Source organism: Octodon degus, unplaced genomic scaffold (genome assembly GCF_000260255.1).
Source record: "Octodon degus isolate 3935 unplaced genomic scaffold, OctDeg1.0 scaffold00030, whole genome shotgun sequence".
Classification (NCBI taxonomy): Eukaryota; Metazoa; Chordata; class Mammalia; order Rodentia; family Octodontidae; genus Octodon; species Octodon degus.
In genome coordinates, this window is record NW_004524606.1 from 3,266,110 (window position 1) to 3,284,327 (window position 18,218).

Here is an 18,218-nt window from a genome sequence, read left to right on the forward strand (position 1 = left end):
CAGGCACTCTGACTGCCATTCTCAAGCTAGAGCCCAGGGATCCCCTGAGCCAAACTGGTCCTTCATTGTGGTTGTGTGGCCTTGGGAAAATCACTGACTTTCTCTTGTCCTCAGTCCTCCAATCTGAAAATGAGCTACAGCGTCCAGCAAGGATTTGAGCCTCTGAGAGATACCTCAAAGAGGATTACATGACAGTGATATCCCTTTGGCTGTGGGTCAAGTGATGGAGGAAATTAGAGAGCGGCCTCTTAAGGCCAGCATGCCCTCTGCCTTCACCTTTTGATATTCACAATCTGAGTGGTAAGGTCCTGGATCTCCATGATCTTCTCCACCTTGGCTTTGGTCTCCTTCTCAGCCCTGGGGGATGGGTGGGGATCAGGAGACAAGCACAGATGAGTAAAGACCAGCAATGAACCACTGGCCTTGTGCTTTTGGGTTGGAGGTGAGGAGCCAGGGCACTGGCCAGTGGCTAGGGCTTGGCTAGGTCCAATTAAGGCTGGGCTGGGCCTGGGCAGGGGCAAAAGGAATAAATGGGTACACATAGGCTCAAGGGCCCCAGGGGATGGTGTGGCATGACTGGCCAGCACCCTACAAGCTCACAGTCGCAGGGCCTGCACCGAGCTGCGATCATTCTCTCGGAGGAACTCATCAAACAAGGCTGTATCGTTCTCCAGGGACCTCTCAGCCTGCTCCAGCTTGGTCTCCTCCTGGGTTGCCAGCATCTCTAGCCGCTGGATCTCATTGCGTTTCATATCCAGGGCATACTGAAGGTCAGCAGAGTAGGGGTCACAGCACTTGGCCTGGGCGAGACACCCCAGACGGAAGCCCTTGTGCTGGCACAACTGAGCCCACCTGGAGGAGAAACATCTTTCGATTCTGGTCAATGTAGTTGCATATCGAATCAGGCTCCAATTTCTTTTCTGAAACAAGAGGAGACAAGCAGGTGAGACTAAGAGGCTCAAGGTATGGCAAGGACAGGCATTCAGAGAACCAGCAAGGGCCCCCAGCAGGTCCCCTGCAGACTCTGCTGCCAGCCTGGGAGGCTACAGGGATCACAGGGGATAGAGGTCTTGCTCTCTGCCATCAGCAAAAAGGCAGAAGTCTCTGCCCAGTACACAGTCAGCCCTCCCTATCCATGGACTCTGAATCCCCCAGATTCAACCAATCACAGCTCAAAAACATTTGGGAAAATATTTTGTCTGTTCTAAACATATGTAGTCTTTTGCCCTTGTCACTGTAAATAACACAGTATCACTTTTTACAAATTATATCTTTTTAGGTTTATAGCAACCTAAAGATGATTTAAGTATACACAAGATGCCATAGATGACATATGCCATTATATGTAAGGGACCTGAGTGTTTTTAGGCTCTGGCTTCCAAGTGTAAGTGCAGGTGGAGGTGTCCCGGAACCGAGTGCCTGCAGATACCAAGGGCTTGCCGCACTGTAGTCCCCATAGTTGGTGTCAGTCTGGGTGGGAAGTCTTGTCTAACTCTCTTGCTGTAGCACCTCTTTCACTTGGAATGAGCATCTGAACGCCTCTACCCTAGAAATTTCACCCAGTTGGACTTAATTACAAGAGGCCTAATAGCAGGACCTGAATGAGGTGGGAGAGAAAAACAAGATACCTGAAGCCCCAAGAGCCCAGTCTGCATCTCAGTCTACACAGACAGGGTTTAAATCAGGCAGAAGGAACTGAGGTGGAGATTTGAACAACTTTCTACCCCAAGCATAGGAGCAGCCAAGAACAGTCAAGGGCATGGGGGCTCTCTCTCCTGCTCTGGGAGAGGAAGTGCTGTGGGATTCCTGACTCTAGAGTTCCAAGGAGCTAGGCAGAGGAACTTGATGCAGTACTTCTCTTGCTCTAGATCTTCAGATCTTGTCTTTCCAGAAGAGTATCACGAGTGTGGTTGATGCAGGAACTCTTTCCTGAGTATAAATGCTCACTAGAGGCCCTGGGTTGGCCTCCTAGAGTAATCTGGAGAAGCCCCTGTCCCTCAAGGAAACCCAGCTCCTCACTGGCATCAAGCTCAGGACAGGGAACTCCTGCAGCCCAAGTACAAGAAGTTCAGTGTCTCCTGCCTTGATTGCCCTGCCTCTCCCAGTCTTACGAATAGAGACACAAAACTTTCAAAGCAGCTCAGGATTCCTACCAAAGTAATACAGGGTATGGAATTCTGTCCTGTTCCTGGTTCCACACACACACACACACACAAAATCCTGTCATGTTTTATATTCACATTTCATACCTGTTATAGTTTGAATCAAAGCTGCCCCCAAAGGCTCTGTGTTCAAAGGTGACACTTTGGACAATGATTAGATCATGAAGGGCTAACTTCATCAACAGGTTAATCCACATGCTGCTGGGGGATAGGTTCTGCCTGGAGAGTATGTCACTGGGGGCATAATCAAGAATGGTACATCCTATGTTGTTTATTTATTATTTCTTGCCTATATCTTGTAATATGAGAAACTACTTTGGCAGTAACAATACACAATGTACTAACCATTGTTACTCTCCTGAAATCTTGTTTTGAGATTTTGTATCATTTTTTTTTATTTTTTTTCTTTAAAATAAAAATAACTGATGTCAAAAAATAAAAAATAAAAAAATTGGGAAAAAAAAAAGAATGGTACATCCAGGTTCCTAGCCCTTCCTCACTCTCTCTCGCTCCTTCTTGCTTGCTCTGCCTCCTGGACGCCATGAGGTAAGCATCTTTCTTATGCCATACCCTTGCACCACAAACCTCTGCATTGGCTCCAAGAACCCAAGGGCTGAAACTTCTGAAATGGTGAGTTAAGATAAACCTGTCCTTTGTTGTTTATGTTGACTCTGCAGTGACAGCTAGGCAAAGCTAACATGCCTGGGATCCCACTGTGCTCCAAGACTAGGCTGGTTGGCTTTTTTTCTTCTTTCTTTCTTTCTTTCTTTCTTTCTTTCTTTCTTTCTTTCTTTCTTTCTTTCTCTCTCTCTCTCTCTCTCTCTCTCTCTCTCTCTCTCTCTCTCTTTCTTTCTGTATTTAGTACAGAGTCTACAGGGTCTCACTTTACATATTGGACTCATAGTGATCCTCCTGTTTTCAGCCTCCCAAGCACGGGATTATGGGTGCACGCCACCACACCTGGTCTCAGTCACCGTCTCAGTGTACCCTGGAGGTGGGGCCAGCACAGCATGCTAGGGATCGAACCCCAGTTCCTGTGCCTCCCTAAGTCTGCCTCTTTCTAGCTTTGTTCCAGGTCCAGCTGACTAATTTCATGGTCATGGCCAGTTACTTGACCCCTTGGCAGCTCACTTTCCCTGCCTGGCTGTAAATGGTATTAACCATGGGTTGGGGAATTCATCATGTTACTACATCGAACATAGTAAAAGAGAACATATATATGACAGGGCTGTTATTTTTATTACCCAGTTGGAAATATGAAATGCTGAATATGTATTAATATTCTACCAAATCAAATAACAAATCTTGAGCCAGCTGTGATGGCACAGGCCTGTGAGCCCTGCGTTTTGAGAAGATGAGGCAGCACAAGTGAGAACCAGGCTGGGCAAGTTAGCAAATCAGCAACAAAACTTTAAATGAGGCTGGGGATGTACCACAGCATGGAGGCCATGGGCTCAGTGCTCAGAACACAGACATACACACAGACACACAGACACACACAGACACACAGACACACACACACACACACACACACACACACACACACACACTATAATACTGCAAAGCTGAAAAGAAGCAGGAGAAAACCAGTGAGTCCAAGAGGAATCAGTGAGGAATAAGATAAAGCAGTTCAAATAACAAAGCCTTCTTTTGGTTTGGTTTGGGGTTTGTTAGTTTGTTTTGTTTTGCTTCTGTGTTGGCACTGGGGCTGGGGCTGGAACCCATGACCTCACACTGCCAGGCAGTGCTGTGCCACTCAGCTGCACCCCAAACCTAACCTGCCTGAATTGCCTCTTTTATAGATCATGCAGCCTGTGTCAGTGGTGTTCATCTGCAGTCAGAATGCACAGCCACCTGCGGTCCACAAACTCCTAAGGCTGCTGTCCACAGAGACTAAGCCCTGAGACACAACCATTAGGGGGCAGAGGTGGAAAGCCCTCCCATAGGTATATAGTGAATGGCTGGGAGCACAGGGCCCCCAGATGCTGTTGTTCGAGGCATGCCTATCCCTGGTCCCCCACCCCAGGCTGTGGAGGGTGGCACCTCTGGTCATGATCAGCCTCCAGGCCATGTTATCACCAAAGGTGCGCAGCTGCTTGACCTCAGCCAGAAGCTCCTGGTCATCCAGCTCCTCCTCCAGCTGCAGCTCCTGCCGCACGCTGCTGTTCTTGGCAGACATCTTGGAGGCGTAGGTCATTTTCTCGTGTACCCGCATCTTCTTCTTCTGCTCCCGCTCCTGGGGACAGTGAACTGGGTCAGGTAGGACTCAAGCTCCTTCTCCCACCTAATACTCTGCTGTCCTGGACTGGATGTCTACATTGGCCCTCTTGGGACAGGGGCACGTGAGAAGGCACACGCGTACATACACAGACCTACAGAGTCACACAAGCAGCACTGTGGGGCTGGTGCCTGTGGGAAGGCCCAGGCTGTGATCCACACCATAGTGTCCTGGGCTGAGAGTGGAGTTGGAAGGAAGGCTCATAAGGAGGCCACTCTGCACTGAGAACAGGGCACCAGATGGGTTCCCCAGGCCCACCCAGATGTGCGCACTCCTACTGCCAGATGATTTTTATCTGATAGCCACATTTAACTGAGGGTCATGTATTTCTGCGATGACAGCTATGACAAATATACTCTAGGAACTTAGATTTCAGTTTCCGAAAGAACCATGGGTTCCTACATTTGATCAGCAGGTTCCATTGTCCATGTCAGACAACTGGAAAGTCTCTGGTGCTCTGCTGTTTCCACTATTTTTCTAGTCCTGCCCCTGTTGGGTGCCATGAAGGCCCAGCACTCCCTGGCAGGAAGCCTCAAGATGGTGGAAGGGCACTATTGCCCACAGTTGATCTCTGCCTAAGTTCCCTGCTGCCGACTGGGAGCTGTGCGTCTACATGTGTGCTGTGGGGTCCTTGCCCTGCCCACCCTCAGCACTGGCCCTTCACTAACGTCCTTTGAGACTGTCCAGCATCACTTGATTTCCCCTTGGTACCTGCCAACCACCACAAACAATTCCACACCTATGTTCCTGCCATTGGGCAAATACAGAAACTAACCTGAGGCTACCAGCTGGCACATCTATGTGTCACAGTGCAGTTGGGAAAACGTCACCCTTAGGATACCAAAGGTGGCAGGTCTGCCTTGATAAGGCATCAGGCAGCTGCTTGTGGCCAGAGTGAGGCTGGGAGCTCTGTTGAGAGGGGAAGGCATGAGGTTTGGGGTACTTGCTGGAGTGGGGAGGATATGAAGCTGGGAGTGGGGCCCTGGTGGAATGGCACAGGCAAGTTCACTTGGAGATGGATGTTTGTGGAAGGACGAGGTAGGCCAGGTTTGAAAATCAAAGAACCCAGTCCTGCACTGGAGAATAACAGGACCTCCAAAGTCAAGGCCAGAGAGGGGTTCTGTGGGTCTGTAGACCATTCTCCAAAGCTGGACAAGGCATTTCCTAGGGCAGCATCTTTCTGAGGACCCTGACCTTGGGAGAGCTGGGAACATAGTTCTGGAATGTCTGATCAGAAGCCTGGGTGAGGCTGAAGAATGTGTCTTCCCCTCAGTGCCCAGCTGATTCTGGTGTGATTCTAGCTGCCCTGAGAACGATGTTTTACAGCAGTCCAGAGAGGTTAAGCTTGGGTCAGGGAAATACAGAGGCTGTCTGGACAGCCCAGGGGAGAGGCCAGGATGTCTGCTTGTGTGGGCAGGCCCAGACTTGCTCTGGCTGTGCTGAGGACTGTGGGAACGCGGAGTCTCCCCTGACCTCTGGGTATATATCTCTTAGAGGAACCCAGGGAGCACCCCAGGGTGTAGACAAGACTTGGGCAGTGTTGGGCCTGCCCCACGACTCCAAGATAATACTGTGGGGTATGTGTGTGTATCCATGTGCATACTTAGCCTCCAGGATCCCAAGGAGTAAGAGGCCGCATGAGGCTAGAGCAATCAGAGAAGAGGGCCCATGAAGTCTAAGGTGACTCTTGAAGGACAGAGAGAATGTGAAAAGGGAATGGCATTTCACACAGGGAACAGTGAAAGAGATGGTGGACAAGGTTCTGGCTACTACAGCCCAAGGAACCCATATGGCCAAGAACAACAGGGATGGCAATGTGTAAAATAGGTGGGCACAAGTCAGGGCACAGGTGCCCAAGAGCCAGGCAGTGTTTCTAGGTAGTCCTGAAGGGAAGTCACGGACTATTCTAGAGTGAGGGTGACTCAAGGAAAGTGCTTTTCTGAGAAGGAAAATTGGCTCTGGTGCTATTCACATAACAGAAGGAAGCATGAGGAAAGAGAAGTTTCACAGAAGTGCTGAACCCTGCCCTGGATACTCACAGCAATAGCCCTGTTCCGCTCCTGATCTCTGAATAAGAAGATATCCACATCTCCAGACACATGGAAAGGGTTAGCCGGACCATGTGGAAGGTTCATATGTCCTGGGAGAGAGATACATCGTTGGAGAAAGAAGCAGCCTGCTCTTCCAGGCAGTACTCTGTGCTTCTAGGGTCCCTGAACCCTCCCAGTCCATCATGTGACACACAGGATGAGTGGAAAACGTTCTCTTGGATCCAGCTCTGTCTGAAGTCCACTCCTGGATCTTCTAGCTCTATAATTTACTTCTGAGATGTAACCTAGTGTGAACCAGGCTGCTGTCCTGTGCATCTGAAAGAAAGTTCCTGAACACAACCCTTGTGCTTTGAGACTCTGCACTGGCTTTTCCTTGAAAGTCTCAGGAAACCATCTATCACAGAGGAAGGAGGCCAGAGCATTCTGTTTATAAGTGGTAGGAGCTGGAGCTGGGTATCTTTGCTGAGAGCTGTGGGCCCCCAGGTGAACATGTGTTTGTCTTTCCAGGAGCCTGTATAAGCCTCCTGTCATAAGGCTGGGCTGATGTGAGGTGTGCTTTTTTCCTAATCTCCATGGTTTGCTTCCCCACACTGAGCTTGATTTTGAGGGAAGGAGAGGGAGAGGGAAGGGGCAAGAGGGAGAAGGTGAGAGGGAGTGACAAACGGAGATTGATTCTAGAACAGATGCACAAGGGTTTCCCTATGAGTGTCAGGAAGCAGGAGGCCACAGAGAATTCAAGGGTGGGGAGGAACTGTTAGATTAGATGAGACTGAAGTGGGTTGGTTCTCAATCGAATCCTGATTAGAGTCAACTTTCTTTTCTTTCTTTCTTTTTTTTTTTTTTTTTTCGGACCAGGGATTGAACTCAGGCCCTTGTGCTTGCCAGGCAAGCGCTTATTCTACTGAGCTATCTCCCCGGCCCCAGAGTCAATTTTCTTTAGGAAGACATTTTCTAAGACTTTGTAGAGTTGTGATGACAGGACTACAAGGAACCATCCCCCCCAGTGACAAGTGTACACTGTCGTGTTTAGGGATGAAATGAAATGACATTTAAAGTGAAGTGGAACTTATTTTAAAATATTTTAGTGAAGACAAAAAAGAAAAAAGAGAAAAAGGATAGATGAAGCAAAGGCAACAAAGTCATGTCAACTTCACAAGCTGAGAATAGTTCCCTGGCTCTTGCTTTCACTCCTAGGCATGTTTGAATTTTCATAATTAAAAAATGAAACAGAAATAGTACGTCAGGTAGGGGAAACTATAGGAAATGCTCACGTCACAGAACTCAGCAGAAGGATCAGACCACAGATGAAGCCATGAGCCCAGGAAAAAGCCACGAGCCCAGGGAGAAGCCACGAGCCCAGGGACAAAGCAGGAAGTGGGAGGCCATGGAAACAAGGTATGGAGTGAACTGCAAGAAATAAGGTTCCTGTGCAGAGGTTTAGGGTGGGGCAGGCACAGCCGGTTGCCTTCCATTCTCCTGCCAAGTAGGTGATAACAATGTGCCTGATTTTAAAAGTCCTCTGTGTAGATATTGATGGTCACATGACAAATTTATCTAGTAGATTGTGGGCAGAAATTGCTGAGTGGGCCACCTAGAAAAATCTTTTTCCTGAGTGGGCTAAGTTGGCAGGTGAACAGTTTTGTCCTGCTCTTTCTTTCTTCCAGGAATCAAAGATGATCAGGCTGGGGTTACTACAGACATTTTGTGACCAGGAGGCAACCTTGTGGTTGGAAGTCCTAAAGCCTTTCCAGTAAAGCAGAAAGACTTGAGACCTAGTCACCAGGATGACTTTGTGGAAGTGTTGTTGGTGGAGCCTTGTGGATCTTGGGACTATCTTATTTCTTAATACTGGAGGAAAAGTAATCCCTACTTTGTTTATGTTCTGTACTTCTATCTTCAGAAGAAGCGGAAGCCTTTCCCTTTTCCCTTAGCAGTGCAGACTAAGTCCGAGGGCATCTACAGCAACGGGTGGGGATTACCCTCTACCAACTCAGACTGGAGCCACCCAGCTCAAGTGTTACCTTTGCCTGTTTTTACATCCTTATCCAATTTTCCAGTGACCCAAGAAGAGCTGTTCCTGTATTCCACACTCTTTCCTGGGGAGACACAAAAGGGAAAGCTACGGCAGTGACATACCTGGCCAGAAAAGCTATGAACAGAGTGCAAGGCAGGTTGAATTCCCGGTTCCCAGCATCAGTTTCTCACTGCTTGCGGAGCAGCTTGGAAAGTCACCTCTTGGAGCGTTGGTCTCTACATCTGAGGTGATTAGACTGACTTGGATGGGAAAATGGGAGTGCTGTGCAAGCAAAAGGCCATCCAAGGTCCTGCCCGCGTGCTGGGCACATGGTGGATGCTTTGTATTTCCCTCTCTTGCCCTCCACTTCATGCCTTAAGGGCAGTGCGGGACACTTTAGAGATGTGCAGACAAGCACTCAGGCGGGTCAAAGTCCCTAGACTTCGGACTCTGGACAGTCCAGCAGTGCTGCCTCCCAGGGCCCCCCTCAAGCTTTTGAATGGATGATTCAAATACCAGTGTCCCCCAAAAAGCACCTGTCCCATTCCACCAGGAGGAGTGCTCCTGCCAGCCTTAGCCTTCCTGAGAGGTCTCGAAGGCACAGGTGGTTCCAGGAAGCCAGGGCCTCCTCCCCCGAGGCTGCCACATCTCCCATGTGGGGCAAGGCTTCACTGCCTTGTTCTTATCAACCGAGATCCACAGGGAAGGAGGCAGGCAGCCCACTATTTCCTGCATACCAGCCTAGGTGTCACTTGTAGTGTACGGATCCCAGTCCCTGCCCCAGTAATCGGAGATGTGGGAGCCACAGTGTGCTCTAGTGGGCAGGTCCTGAGGACAGGGCAGAAGAGACAGTGTGGTCCCCAAGGCATCCAAGATGATGACTGGGGTATGATGACAGGGAAGGCAGGGCCCTGACAAGTAGAGTGAGTGGGATGCCAAGGCCCAGCCCTGAGCAGAAGAGCAAAGTGGTAAAGAAGAAATAGGAAGATAGAGGCAGACCTGGGGTTGGGAGGGGGGTTGGGCCTGGAGCTGAAATTCAAATGCCATCAATATCCTGCACAATACACAGTGTCAAACGGGGGAGAGAAGGCAGCTGGGAGTCGGGAGGCCTGTGGAGAACCCTGGAGTGTAGACTCCTGAATCATTCTTATTTCCTAGCATCCATTCCTAGTAAGTATATGATTAAATTTTTTGAAAGTAAAACTTTCAAAGTCAAATAAATAGACTTAAACCAAAAGCACACAAGTCAAACTCTATTTAAAAATTTGGTTTTTAATTGAGAAAGAAATGCAGCTAGGTGTGATAGACCACACCTGTAGTCACAGCATTTTGGAGGGGGGAGGGTGGCAAGTTTGAATTCAGTGAATTAGGAAGTCTCTGACTCAACATTAAAAATAAAAACGGGTCGGGGATGTAGGTCAGGGCAAAGGCCCTAGGTCTGCTCTCTAGTAGCACTAAATAAATGATTATTATTTAAGGGCCTGAGATATGCCAAGATAATTTTGACTCTTGACCTGCAGCATTTCATCCCTGTGTAATCACCATGGCATTCTTAGCCAAGAGCAGAGGTTTGCAGTATCTCTACTACAGATGTAGCTCCTTCTGAGAACTGGCTGGCTCTCAGCTTCTTCCCACCCTGAGAAAGGAGGCTACTCAATGAAGCTTATAGTTGTGGACCCACACAGTACTTGTTCCTTAGTGGCCAGCACAAATGTCTACTACTTAGCACAATGTTCTTAAGAACATCTTTGTGACATCTTGTTAGCAGGTATATTTTTTTATTGAAAAGGCAAGGAGCACTCAAGCATGTGTAGCTTTTAAATGATGCCCAAGACCCTTTATCTAGTAAAGGACACTGGCTCACTTGTCAGAGATGGCAGACGTACTTTCCCTTCAGGAGATTTACCAATTACATTTTGGTTTTTTTTTATGTTTTCCTTTCAGGAAATTACAATTTTTGCTTAATGTTTTGGAGTTTTGTGTTTTACTTAGAAAGGCACACTACATCCAACAATTACATGCATTTAAAAAATTCCTATATCTTCTAGTATTTTGGCAGCAGCATACAGTCTTTCAAATTAAAAGTTCCTTAAGCTAAGTGTGGTGGCACACACCTGTAATTTCAGCTAATCAAAAGATTTAAGCAGAAGGGCCTCAAGTTAAATGTCAACCTGGGCAGCTTAAAATTGTGTCTCAAGGTAATGTTTGGGCTGGAGACACACCTCAGTGCTCCCTAGCCTTAATCTTCAGTAAAATAAAATAAAAGTCTTCACCAGCTATAAAAACCAGTCTTTATTTTTCACGCTAAGGGGACCTGGAAAATCTGTGATTTTTGTATTCATTCCAGATGTAAAGCTGCCTTAATTCTTGAGTAAGTTCCAACCCTGATTGTCCCAGGCTCTTTGGTTACTTCAGCCCCAGCCTGGTACTCACTGTCACTGGTCACACTGTTGGAGACCCGAGTAGAGTATATCTTGGACATCTTGCCTGAGGACAAATGGGTCAGCTCAAAACTTGACATTGGCAGAACAGCTTCACCTGGAGAGTGACACAGTGCTTGAGTGGGGGAGGGGGGTTCCCCATGGCCCACAGCCCACCTCCCCTCTGGCAGCTGAAAATCTCTGGCATTTGCTGAAGATTCACACATGGCCACACAGAAGGCCCCTTCCTCCCCACTTTACTGGCTCCCTCCCAGGCACAGCTCCAGCTTCCCTAAGCTTTCTGCGTTTAGGACTAATGCATCAACTTTGGTCTGCCTAAGGTCTTTTGCATTGGCAGCCTCCTCAAAAAGCGTTCTCCTGAGTCTAGCCTGAACTAGGTGGCTCCTCTGGAACCTCCCCTCCGACATCACCTTTCAGAAAGACCTTCCATTAACCCCCTAACCAAGGAGATTTCTTTCTTCCCACTCCCATATAACCTCACTCGATTTTCTCCTCTGCAATTACCACTGCACAATTATCCCTTTTTCACAAAATCACTTTATTGTCTCTTTGTCCCTACAACATAAGCTGCATTCGATCAGGAGTCTCTTTTTATCAAAGCCCCTGCTGTGTCTTTGGCACTCTATGGACTTCTGTTTTGTGTAGGAGGCAGATTCAGTGAGGTGTCCAAAGTCAGGCAGCGAGGAAGGGCTGGACTCCAGATTTTAGTCCAGAGTTCTGGTGACTCCAAACCTTGCACAATTTCTGCTACATTCTTGCACCAGTGCCGTATGAAAAGGAATCTCACACAGCCCAGAGAACCTCGGGTTAGCAAGGCCGTGCCTCCTAAAATCCCAGCTTCGACAGACCTGCCCTTGGGCTACACAACGAGGGTCCATCCGGAGAGAGGGACCAAAGATGGACAGATGCATAGGTATGTGAGAAAGCATGTGTAATGGAAGAAGGGCGCAGAGCTTTCGACAGCGACTTTGCGAGAGCTCAGAAGGCTCCGCCCCGAGCCCTACACACCCCGGGTCATCCCAATCTTGCAACCCCGCCCGCCAGGCTCAGAACCCACTAAGCCTAGCCCAGTGCTTACGCACCAGCCGCGCGCCTTGGTTCGCTCCGAAGCTTTAGGGCCACAGTTCTCCAATCTGCCCTTCTGGGCCCTGCGTTTACGTCGCCAAGGCAACCATTTTCCCGGCCAGCTGTGACGTCACAAAGGCCACGGGGCGGGCTCGCTTGCTGGACGAGCACTGCCTTTTGGGCGCTGCGGTTCAGGCTGCTGGCCCAGGGTGAGGAACCGGTGGAGAGCCGGGAAGTTTCTTTCCTCATCATTCCTTATTCCGCGCTCCCCTTAGCTTTTTCTTCCCAGCAGATAGTTTATTCACGTTGTGACACGCACTGAGCAGGACGCTCAGGACGCATGAAACAAAAATAGACGTGGTCATTTCCTGCACGTTATGGAAGGCCAGTTCTGAACGTGTGAACTGGGACTGCAGCCTCAGAAATGCTGAGAACTCGCCAAAAAGCTGGTATGCCAGTTCTGAAGACAGAATCCAGCAGTGTGTGGGGTGCAACAAGTTCTTCCTGACATTCGACACTTAATAAACACGAACAGTGACAAATACTTCCGTGAACCTATGTGGGGTGAAGTGCAGTGATCAAAAACAGCGGTACATTTTGTATGTTCCAGATTCACCAGTTATCCAGCCAGAGGCTCCAGCTGTACGGCCCCAGCTCAGCAGGAGACAGACCCCTCCTGTCTGTGATCAGGACCACCAGATTTCCCTATGCATCATGGGGACCATGAGATGAACAAAGGGTGCTTGGAGCTGGGGGCACAACCAAGGCCTTGTCTTTTCAAGGACAGTTAGGGGCCTTGAGGAGCTCTTGAAAAGTGCCAGTGTGGTCCTAGAGACCATCCAGGCAGCCTCTGGCTCTGCCCACAGCAGCTGTAGTAGATGGGGAGACCAAGTCTGAAATGCAGAGCTGGTAGTGCAGAGGTGAAAAGAACACTGAGGACTGTGGTCCCTGTTGGCTTTGTACAAGGCAAGCAGCCCACAGCGGGCTTTGTACAAGGCAAGAAGAAAGTGTTACCGTGTTTTACCCTGATGTGATTTGTATGTGTGCGTTTGCTGAGTAGCCTGTGTGTGTGCATCTTAAGCACCCTGAGATGAGTAGCCTCTTTTTCTTCTTAGCGACCCTTTACACTATCACCCAGAGTCCTCAGCAGTCTAGCTTCAGCCTGCCTCTGTAGCCCCATCTCCCTACAAATTGTCAAAAATTAGCAGGACAAAACAAAACAACAATAGAATACAACCTTGCATTATATTTATATTTTAACAAAACACGAGATGCATTTGATGAATTTAGGTAGGGTGAGTTTTATCTTTGAGCACCAGAACTTCTAATGAGGCTTTTATGAACTGTGGAAATAAGCAACTCTTTAGAAGAAAACTGATGGGAATGCTGCCACTTCATTGTTATCAACAGGTAAGTCCATGAATTTCCCCAGGAACCCTTATGGGGAATCTTTTATATGCCAGGGACTGTTCTACCATGTTATTACAATTTTCCAATTAAACATGCATGTACACCTTGTGCAGTAGGTTGTGTTACTGCCTGTGTCTTTCTACACACAGCTGGTGAGGCCAATGTTGAGGTTTATAGTTAGGCTACAGAACCCCAATCTGTGCTCTTAACACTCTCTGCCTCTTACCAGGCATAGCCTCCTAGTCTTATGCAAGTATGGAAAAAATGTGAGGGACTTTCACAGGGGACTTTGCAAGGAGCACTCAGAAAGCTGTGCCCCAGACCCTTGGACATTTGGCTTCTTGGAAAAAAGCCCAAGAAGTCTGAATCTACACTTTGTTTTGGCACTTAGCTCTTTAGAAAGTTGGAAACCATCTAGGACTATCTATAAAATATAGTCTGGTTTGGAAATTTTAATCTTAGCTTGCCATTTGTCAATGAAAAGCTCATTTAAAAATGAGATGGATTGGTGGAGTAATGGAAGGATCGATAGATGTGTGACATACCAAGAAGAGTGACAGTTAATTGGCAGGGCCAACATGAGGCTGTCCACAGTTTTGTATGTTTGAAATTTAAAATTTTTCATAACCTAATTTTTTGAAAAGCTAATAAAATTCCTAAAGGAGTACTTTGTATTTTTGATTTCACATTTTCTTCCTTGAACAGTGGTCTGTCCAAGGTCTTGGGAACAAACAACAGAAATTAACTATAGCCATTTATTGAGGGTGAGGACTTGGAGACACAAGTGACATCTGCGGGAGGACAGGGAACCCAGCCAGGAGACCTTGTCCAGGAGCAGAACCCGAAGCTGGCTGTAGGTGTGTCCCGGGGGAGGGACAAGAGCCGTGATCTACTATGTGCTTGTATCTTCTGACTGGTGGCACCGGGTTACCTCTATGCACCTTGCTGTTTCCTCCAAGTCAAGTCTCTGGCTTCCGTACTGGGAGACTTGGCTTCTGGGAGGGGGAATACCAGCATCTAGGCAGGGTTTCAGAAAGCCAGCAGATGACAGATGCTTGTGTGTCAGTGCCTGTGTCTCCTCTCCATGGGCCATGGCCTTTTCAGTGGACACAGAGTTCCTCTGTGCCTTGCCCTAGTGTCCTTCCCTCTCACTGGGGATGGAGTGGGGTAGGGTGGAATAACCCTTTTCTCTGCTGTTTTCTTTCTTTCCTTCTTTTAATGTATTTTGGACAAGGTCTACAGGGTGTACAGGGTATCACTAAGTAGATTGGTTGCGTAGTGATTCTCCTTTCTTCAGCCTCCCAAGCATTGGGATTACACCACGCCCAGTCTCAATCACACTCTCAGCTCACTCCAGGGGCTGGACCAGCTCAGCATGCTGGGGATGGAACCCCAGCCGCTGCACTCTGCCTAAGCAGGCGCTTTAGTCCGCTGAGCTATCTGGCTGGCCCTAGAATGCTGGTTTCTTTAGAGGCAACACAGGGCTCACTTCCAGGAGGCAGCTCTCTTCCTTTTGCTCTCATTCACACTATTACGCTGGCTCACCTTGCTCTAGGTGATCACTACCTGACTGCCTTCCCAGCCACCCACAGACTCCCTGTCCTTTGCTGCCTGGGTAGGCCCAGCAAATGAAAGAAGAAGAGCAGGATTATCCCCTCATTGTCCTCCCATGGCATCTTGGTTCATGACCAAGACCTCTGTAGCCACCTGCTTCTTGGGCTTGCAGTCCTCTTGTTCACTTCTCATGCCCTCACTGTCCCCCTTCTGACATTCATGTTCTTCCATAAGTGTAGACGTGAAGCTGCCTGCCTAAGGCCATATAGCCTCTAGCAGCAGAACTGCCTCCAACTCAGGTAGTTTGACTCTATTAGCCCCACCCTGCTAGCTGGCAGAGGTGGTGCTCAGCCAGCTGGAGAGGAGATGGTCCTGGGACCACAGGTGGGCTCAGTTGCTCACACAGGCCTGCACAGAACTCTGTAATTGTCAGCTGGGTCAGGAAGGGGAGTGCTGACCTCTGGACCCACTAACTCAAGCTGAATCCAGGCATGGTGCAGTTCATAGCAGTAAACAAATCTGGACAACATGTAACCTATCCACCGATACCTCTTAGATGTCTAGAGGCTTAGGTGCAATGGAACGGAATGGAACAGAATGGGATGGAATGGAATGGAATGGAATGGAATGGAATGGAATGGAATGGAATGGAATGGAATGGAATGGAATGGAATGGAACAGACATGAACCAGCAGAAACAGAGAATTCTGATGGCTTCCCAAACTCAGAATCAGAAAGTCACCTTCAGGATAAATGCTGCAAGAGTTGAGGCTATTTGTGTGTGGATTTTCCTTTTTCTCAGAGGTTGTAGCTCTGGAGAATGACTGAGCAAGCACCCATCATGGTATGTCAGGGACTTCCATGGGAAATGTGTGCTTGACTTTCTATACTCTGCAAGACTTCTGTATGTCATGTTTCAGACTACTAGAAAAGAGGTGGTGGACTTCTGGCACCCATGCTACAGTGGACATGCAGAGCCCTCTCTGCTGAGACCCATGCCAGTTGCTCCAGCAGCCAAGCATCAGTAAGTCATTTTTTGTAAACTAAATCTCAGTATTCAGGTTTAATTGCAGCATTGGCACTTTGTAATAAAAATGTTAAGTGGGTTTTGGATTGCTGTTTGGGCACTCAACCTCTATAAGGCTCGCCATCACTATCTAAAGCATAACCCCTGCCTCTCTCTCTCTGTGGGCAAATATCTCAGCTCCAGTCCTCATTGGAGTTCTTGATGGCTCCAGTGGTACACTAGCCTGACATGCTTTCCATCGTGTGAGCAATCACATTAGACAGATTGCCCTCTTGACAGCTCAGAAGGACTGGTTATTTGGCGAATAACCAGTGCTCAGTTTTGACCTCCATCCATGTCCCAGGCTTACACATTTAACTACAACAAAAAACCCACCTGTGCCAGTGGGAAACCACAATGGGGACAGTGTTCTTGGAGGGCACCCTGGGGGGCATCATGAAGTACAGGTTAAAGGATAAATAGTATTCAAGTAAGTAGATGGAGTTGTGTGAGTCAAGGAAAGAAAGAGGCAGGGAAGAATGTGAGCCTCAGGCCAGGGAACACAAGTGACCTTTTGACAATTGACAGGGCTACATGTGGGGTGCATGGTGACAAAGGCAGTGTTGATGAAGGGGCACCAGGATAAAGGATACAGCTGACCACCTGGTCACGGAGCTAGAATGTCATTCTGGAGGCAATAGAGGTGAGATTGTTCACATTCCGTATGGAATGCGGGGACAGCAAGGTCATAGTCAGCTTCCTGGAGAAAATGGGTTGGATTGGAGGGCAAGCCAGAGGCTAGGCTCAGCACTAGAAAGGAGGAGCTGCTTTTGGGCAAGAAACAATGATGACTTAGATGAAGGTGCAGGCAGTTAGGGTGGAGAGAGACAAGGGAAATTTAGAAAAATGAGCTAGAAGTTGAGGGATGTACCTGGACCAGGGTAGGTTGACATCTGCTGAGATGAGGAACTGATAGGAGTAAGTTAGTGCTTGAGTCTCTATCTCTGTCTGTCTATCTGTCTGTTTCTCTGTCTCTCTCTCTGTCTCTGTCTCTCTGTCTCTCTCTGTCTCTGTCTCTGTCTCTCTGTCTCTCTCTCTGTCTCTCTCTCTGTCTCTCTCTCTCTCTCTCTCTCTCTCTCTCTCTCTCTCTCTCTCTCTCTCTCTCTCTCTCTCTTTCTCCCTCTCTCCCTCTCTCTCTCCTTTTCTCCCTCTCCCTCTCCCTCTCTCCCTCTCCCTCTCTCTCTCCCCCTTCCCAAACACCTGGCTACAGAGTGTCACAGGCTGACTGGCTCCACCAGTTGTACTTTGCAATGGAGCACGGTTTCACATGGGGGCTGCCTCTAGCCATGACTGAGCCCTGTGAGTGTGAATATGCCATATTCTCTTCACTGATGAATATGGGACTTTTTTTTCAAGGCAATGTGTATGTTGTGATGTTCTGTGGTGATGCCTGTGAAATTCTGAATACAGTAAATACACCTGAAGTGGGTGAAGTTTTTGGTATGTGAACTCTATTTCAATAAACATGTTAAAAGGAGAAGAAGACAGATGATCCACATCAACAAATGATTTCAAGAGAGAGAAATTGAGAAGTGCTCACTGGATTTGCCAGTGAGTGGGTGGACTTTGGTGGAAGCAATTCTGGAATCTCCTGGGGATGATATAGATGGGTGAGGAAGAGAAGACAGTACCTGTAGACAGTCTCCAGGGGTCTTGGCCCTGACTTCATCTGGTCCCTCACGGGTGGAGCTGACCAGAAGCGGCACTGCAAGAGTAAGCAGCTCTTCCTACAGGCAGCTGTGGTGGTCATCAAAGCCAGACCTAAAGCCACAGTTCAGGAGGTCCATAGCCAGAGTTGGGAATCAGTGTGTGTGTGTGTGTGTGTGTGTGTGTGTGTGTGTGTGTGTGTAGAGAGGCAGAGAGAGAGAGAGAGAGACAGAGAGAGAGTTGTTAGAGATGTTTATGACATTAGTCTGGATTAGAGGTGGTACTTCAAGGACCTTGGGCAGCTCAGAAGAGGGATAACAGTAGGTCAGAATTGTAGACACAAAGGAGATGAAAGAGACAGAGATAGGTTGAGAGGGAAAGGAAGGAAGAAGTGCTGGGAAGGATGGTGAAGGAAACACCATGAATGGGAGGATGACATTTACATGAAGATGAAAATTCCTGTGGCAGGATGGGTGGCTGTGTGGAGAGCTACTTACCTACAGGTGTTTGGCTGAGTCGTGGATGGATGA

The 18,218-nt window shown here is 48.3% G+C and overlaps 1 protein-coding gene across 6 annotated transcripts in view; it reads right to left on the reverse strand.

The window, feature by feature from the left end:
- Nucleotides 1–12,490, reverse strand: part of Cfap100 (cilia and flagella associated protein 100) — a 30,115-nt gene extending 17,625 nt beyond the window's left edge. For 3 of the 6 annotated variants that reach the window (XM_023713316.1, XM_004629540.2, XM_023713312.1), the window contains exons 1-8: nucleotides 12,029–12,490; nucleotides 10,939–11,043; nucleotides 8,513–8,587; nucleotides 6,480–6,580; nucleotides 4,206–4,398; nucleotides 853–920; nucleotides 601–764; nucleotides 277–357 (exon numbers count right to left, since the gene is read on the reverse strand). In XM_023713316.1, coding sequence (XP_023569084.1) covers nucleotides 277–357; nucleotides 601–764; nucleotides 853–920; nucleotides 4,206–4,398; nucleotides 6,480–6,580; nucleotides 8,513–8,587; nucleotides 10,939–11,043; nucleotides 12,029–12,263 — 1,022 coding nt within the window. In that variant the 5' untranslated portion in view covers nucleotides 12,264–12,490. Of the gene's footprint in view, nucleotides 1–276; nucleotides 358–600; nucleotides 765–852; nucleotides 921–4,205; nucleotides 4,399–6,479; nucleotides 6,581–8,512; nucleotides 8,588–10,938; nucleotides 11,045–11,450; nucleotides 11,536–12,008 lie in introns of those variants that run through there. The other 3 variants (XM_023713313.1, XM_023713314.1, XM_023713315.1) reach the window with 3 other exon arrangements.
- Between the last annotated feature and the right edge of the window lie 5,728 nt (nucleotides 12,491–18,218).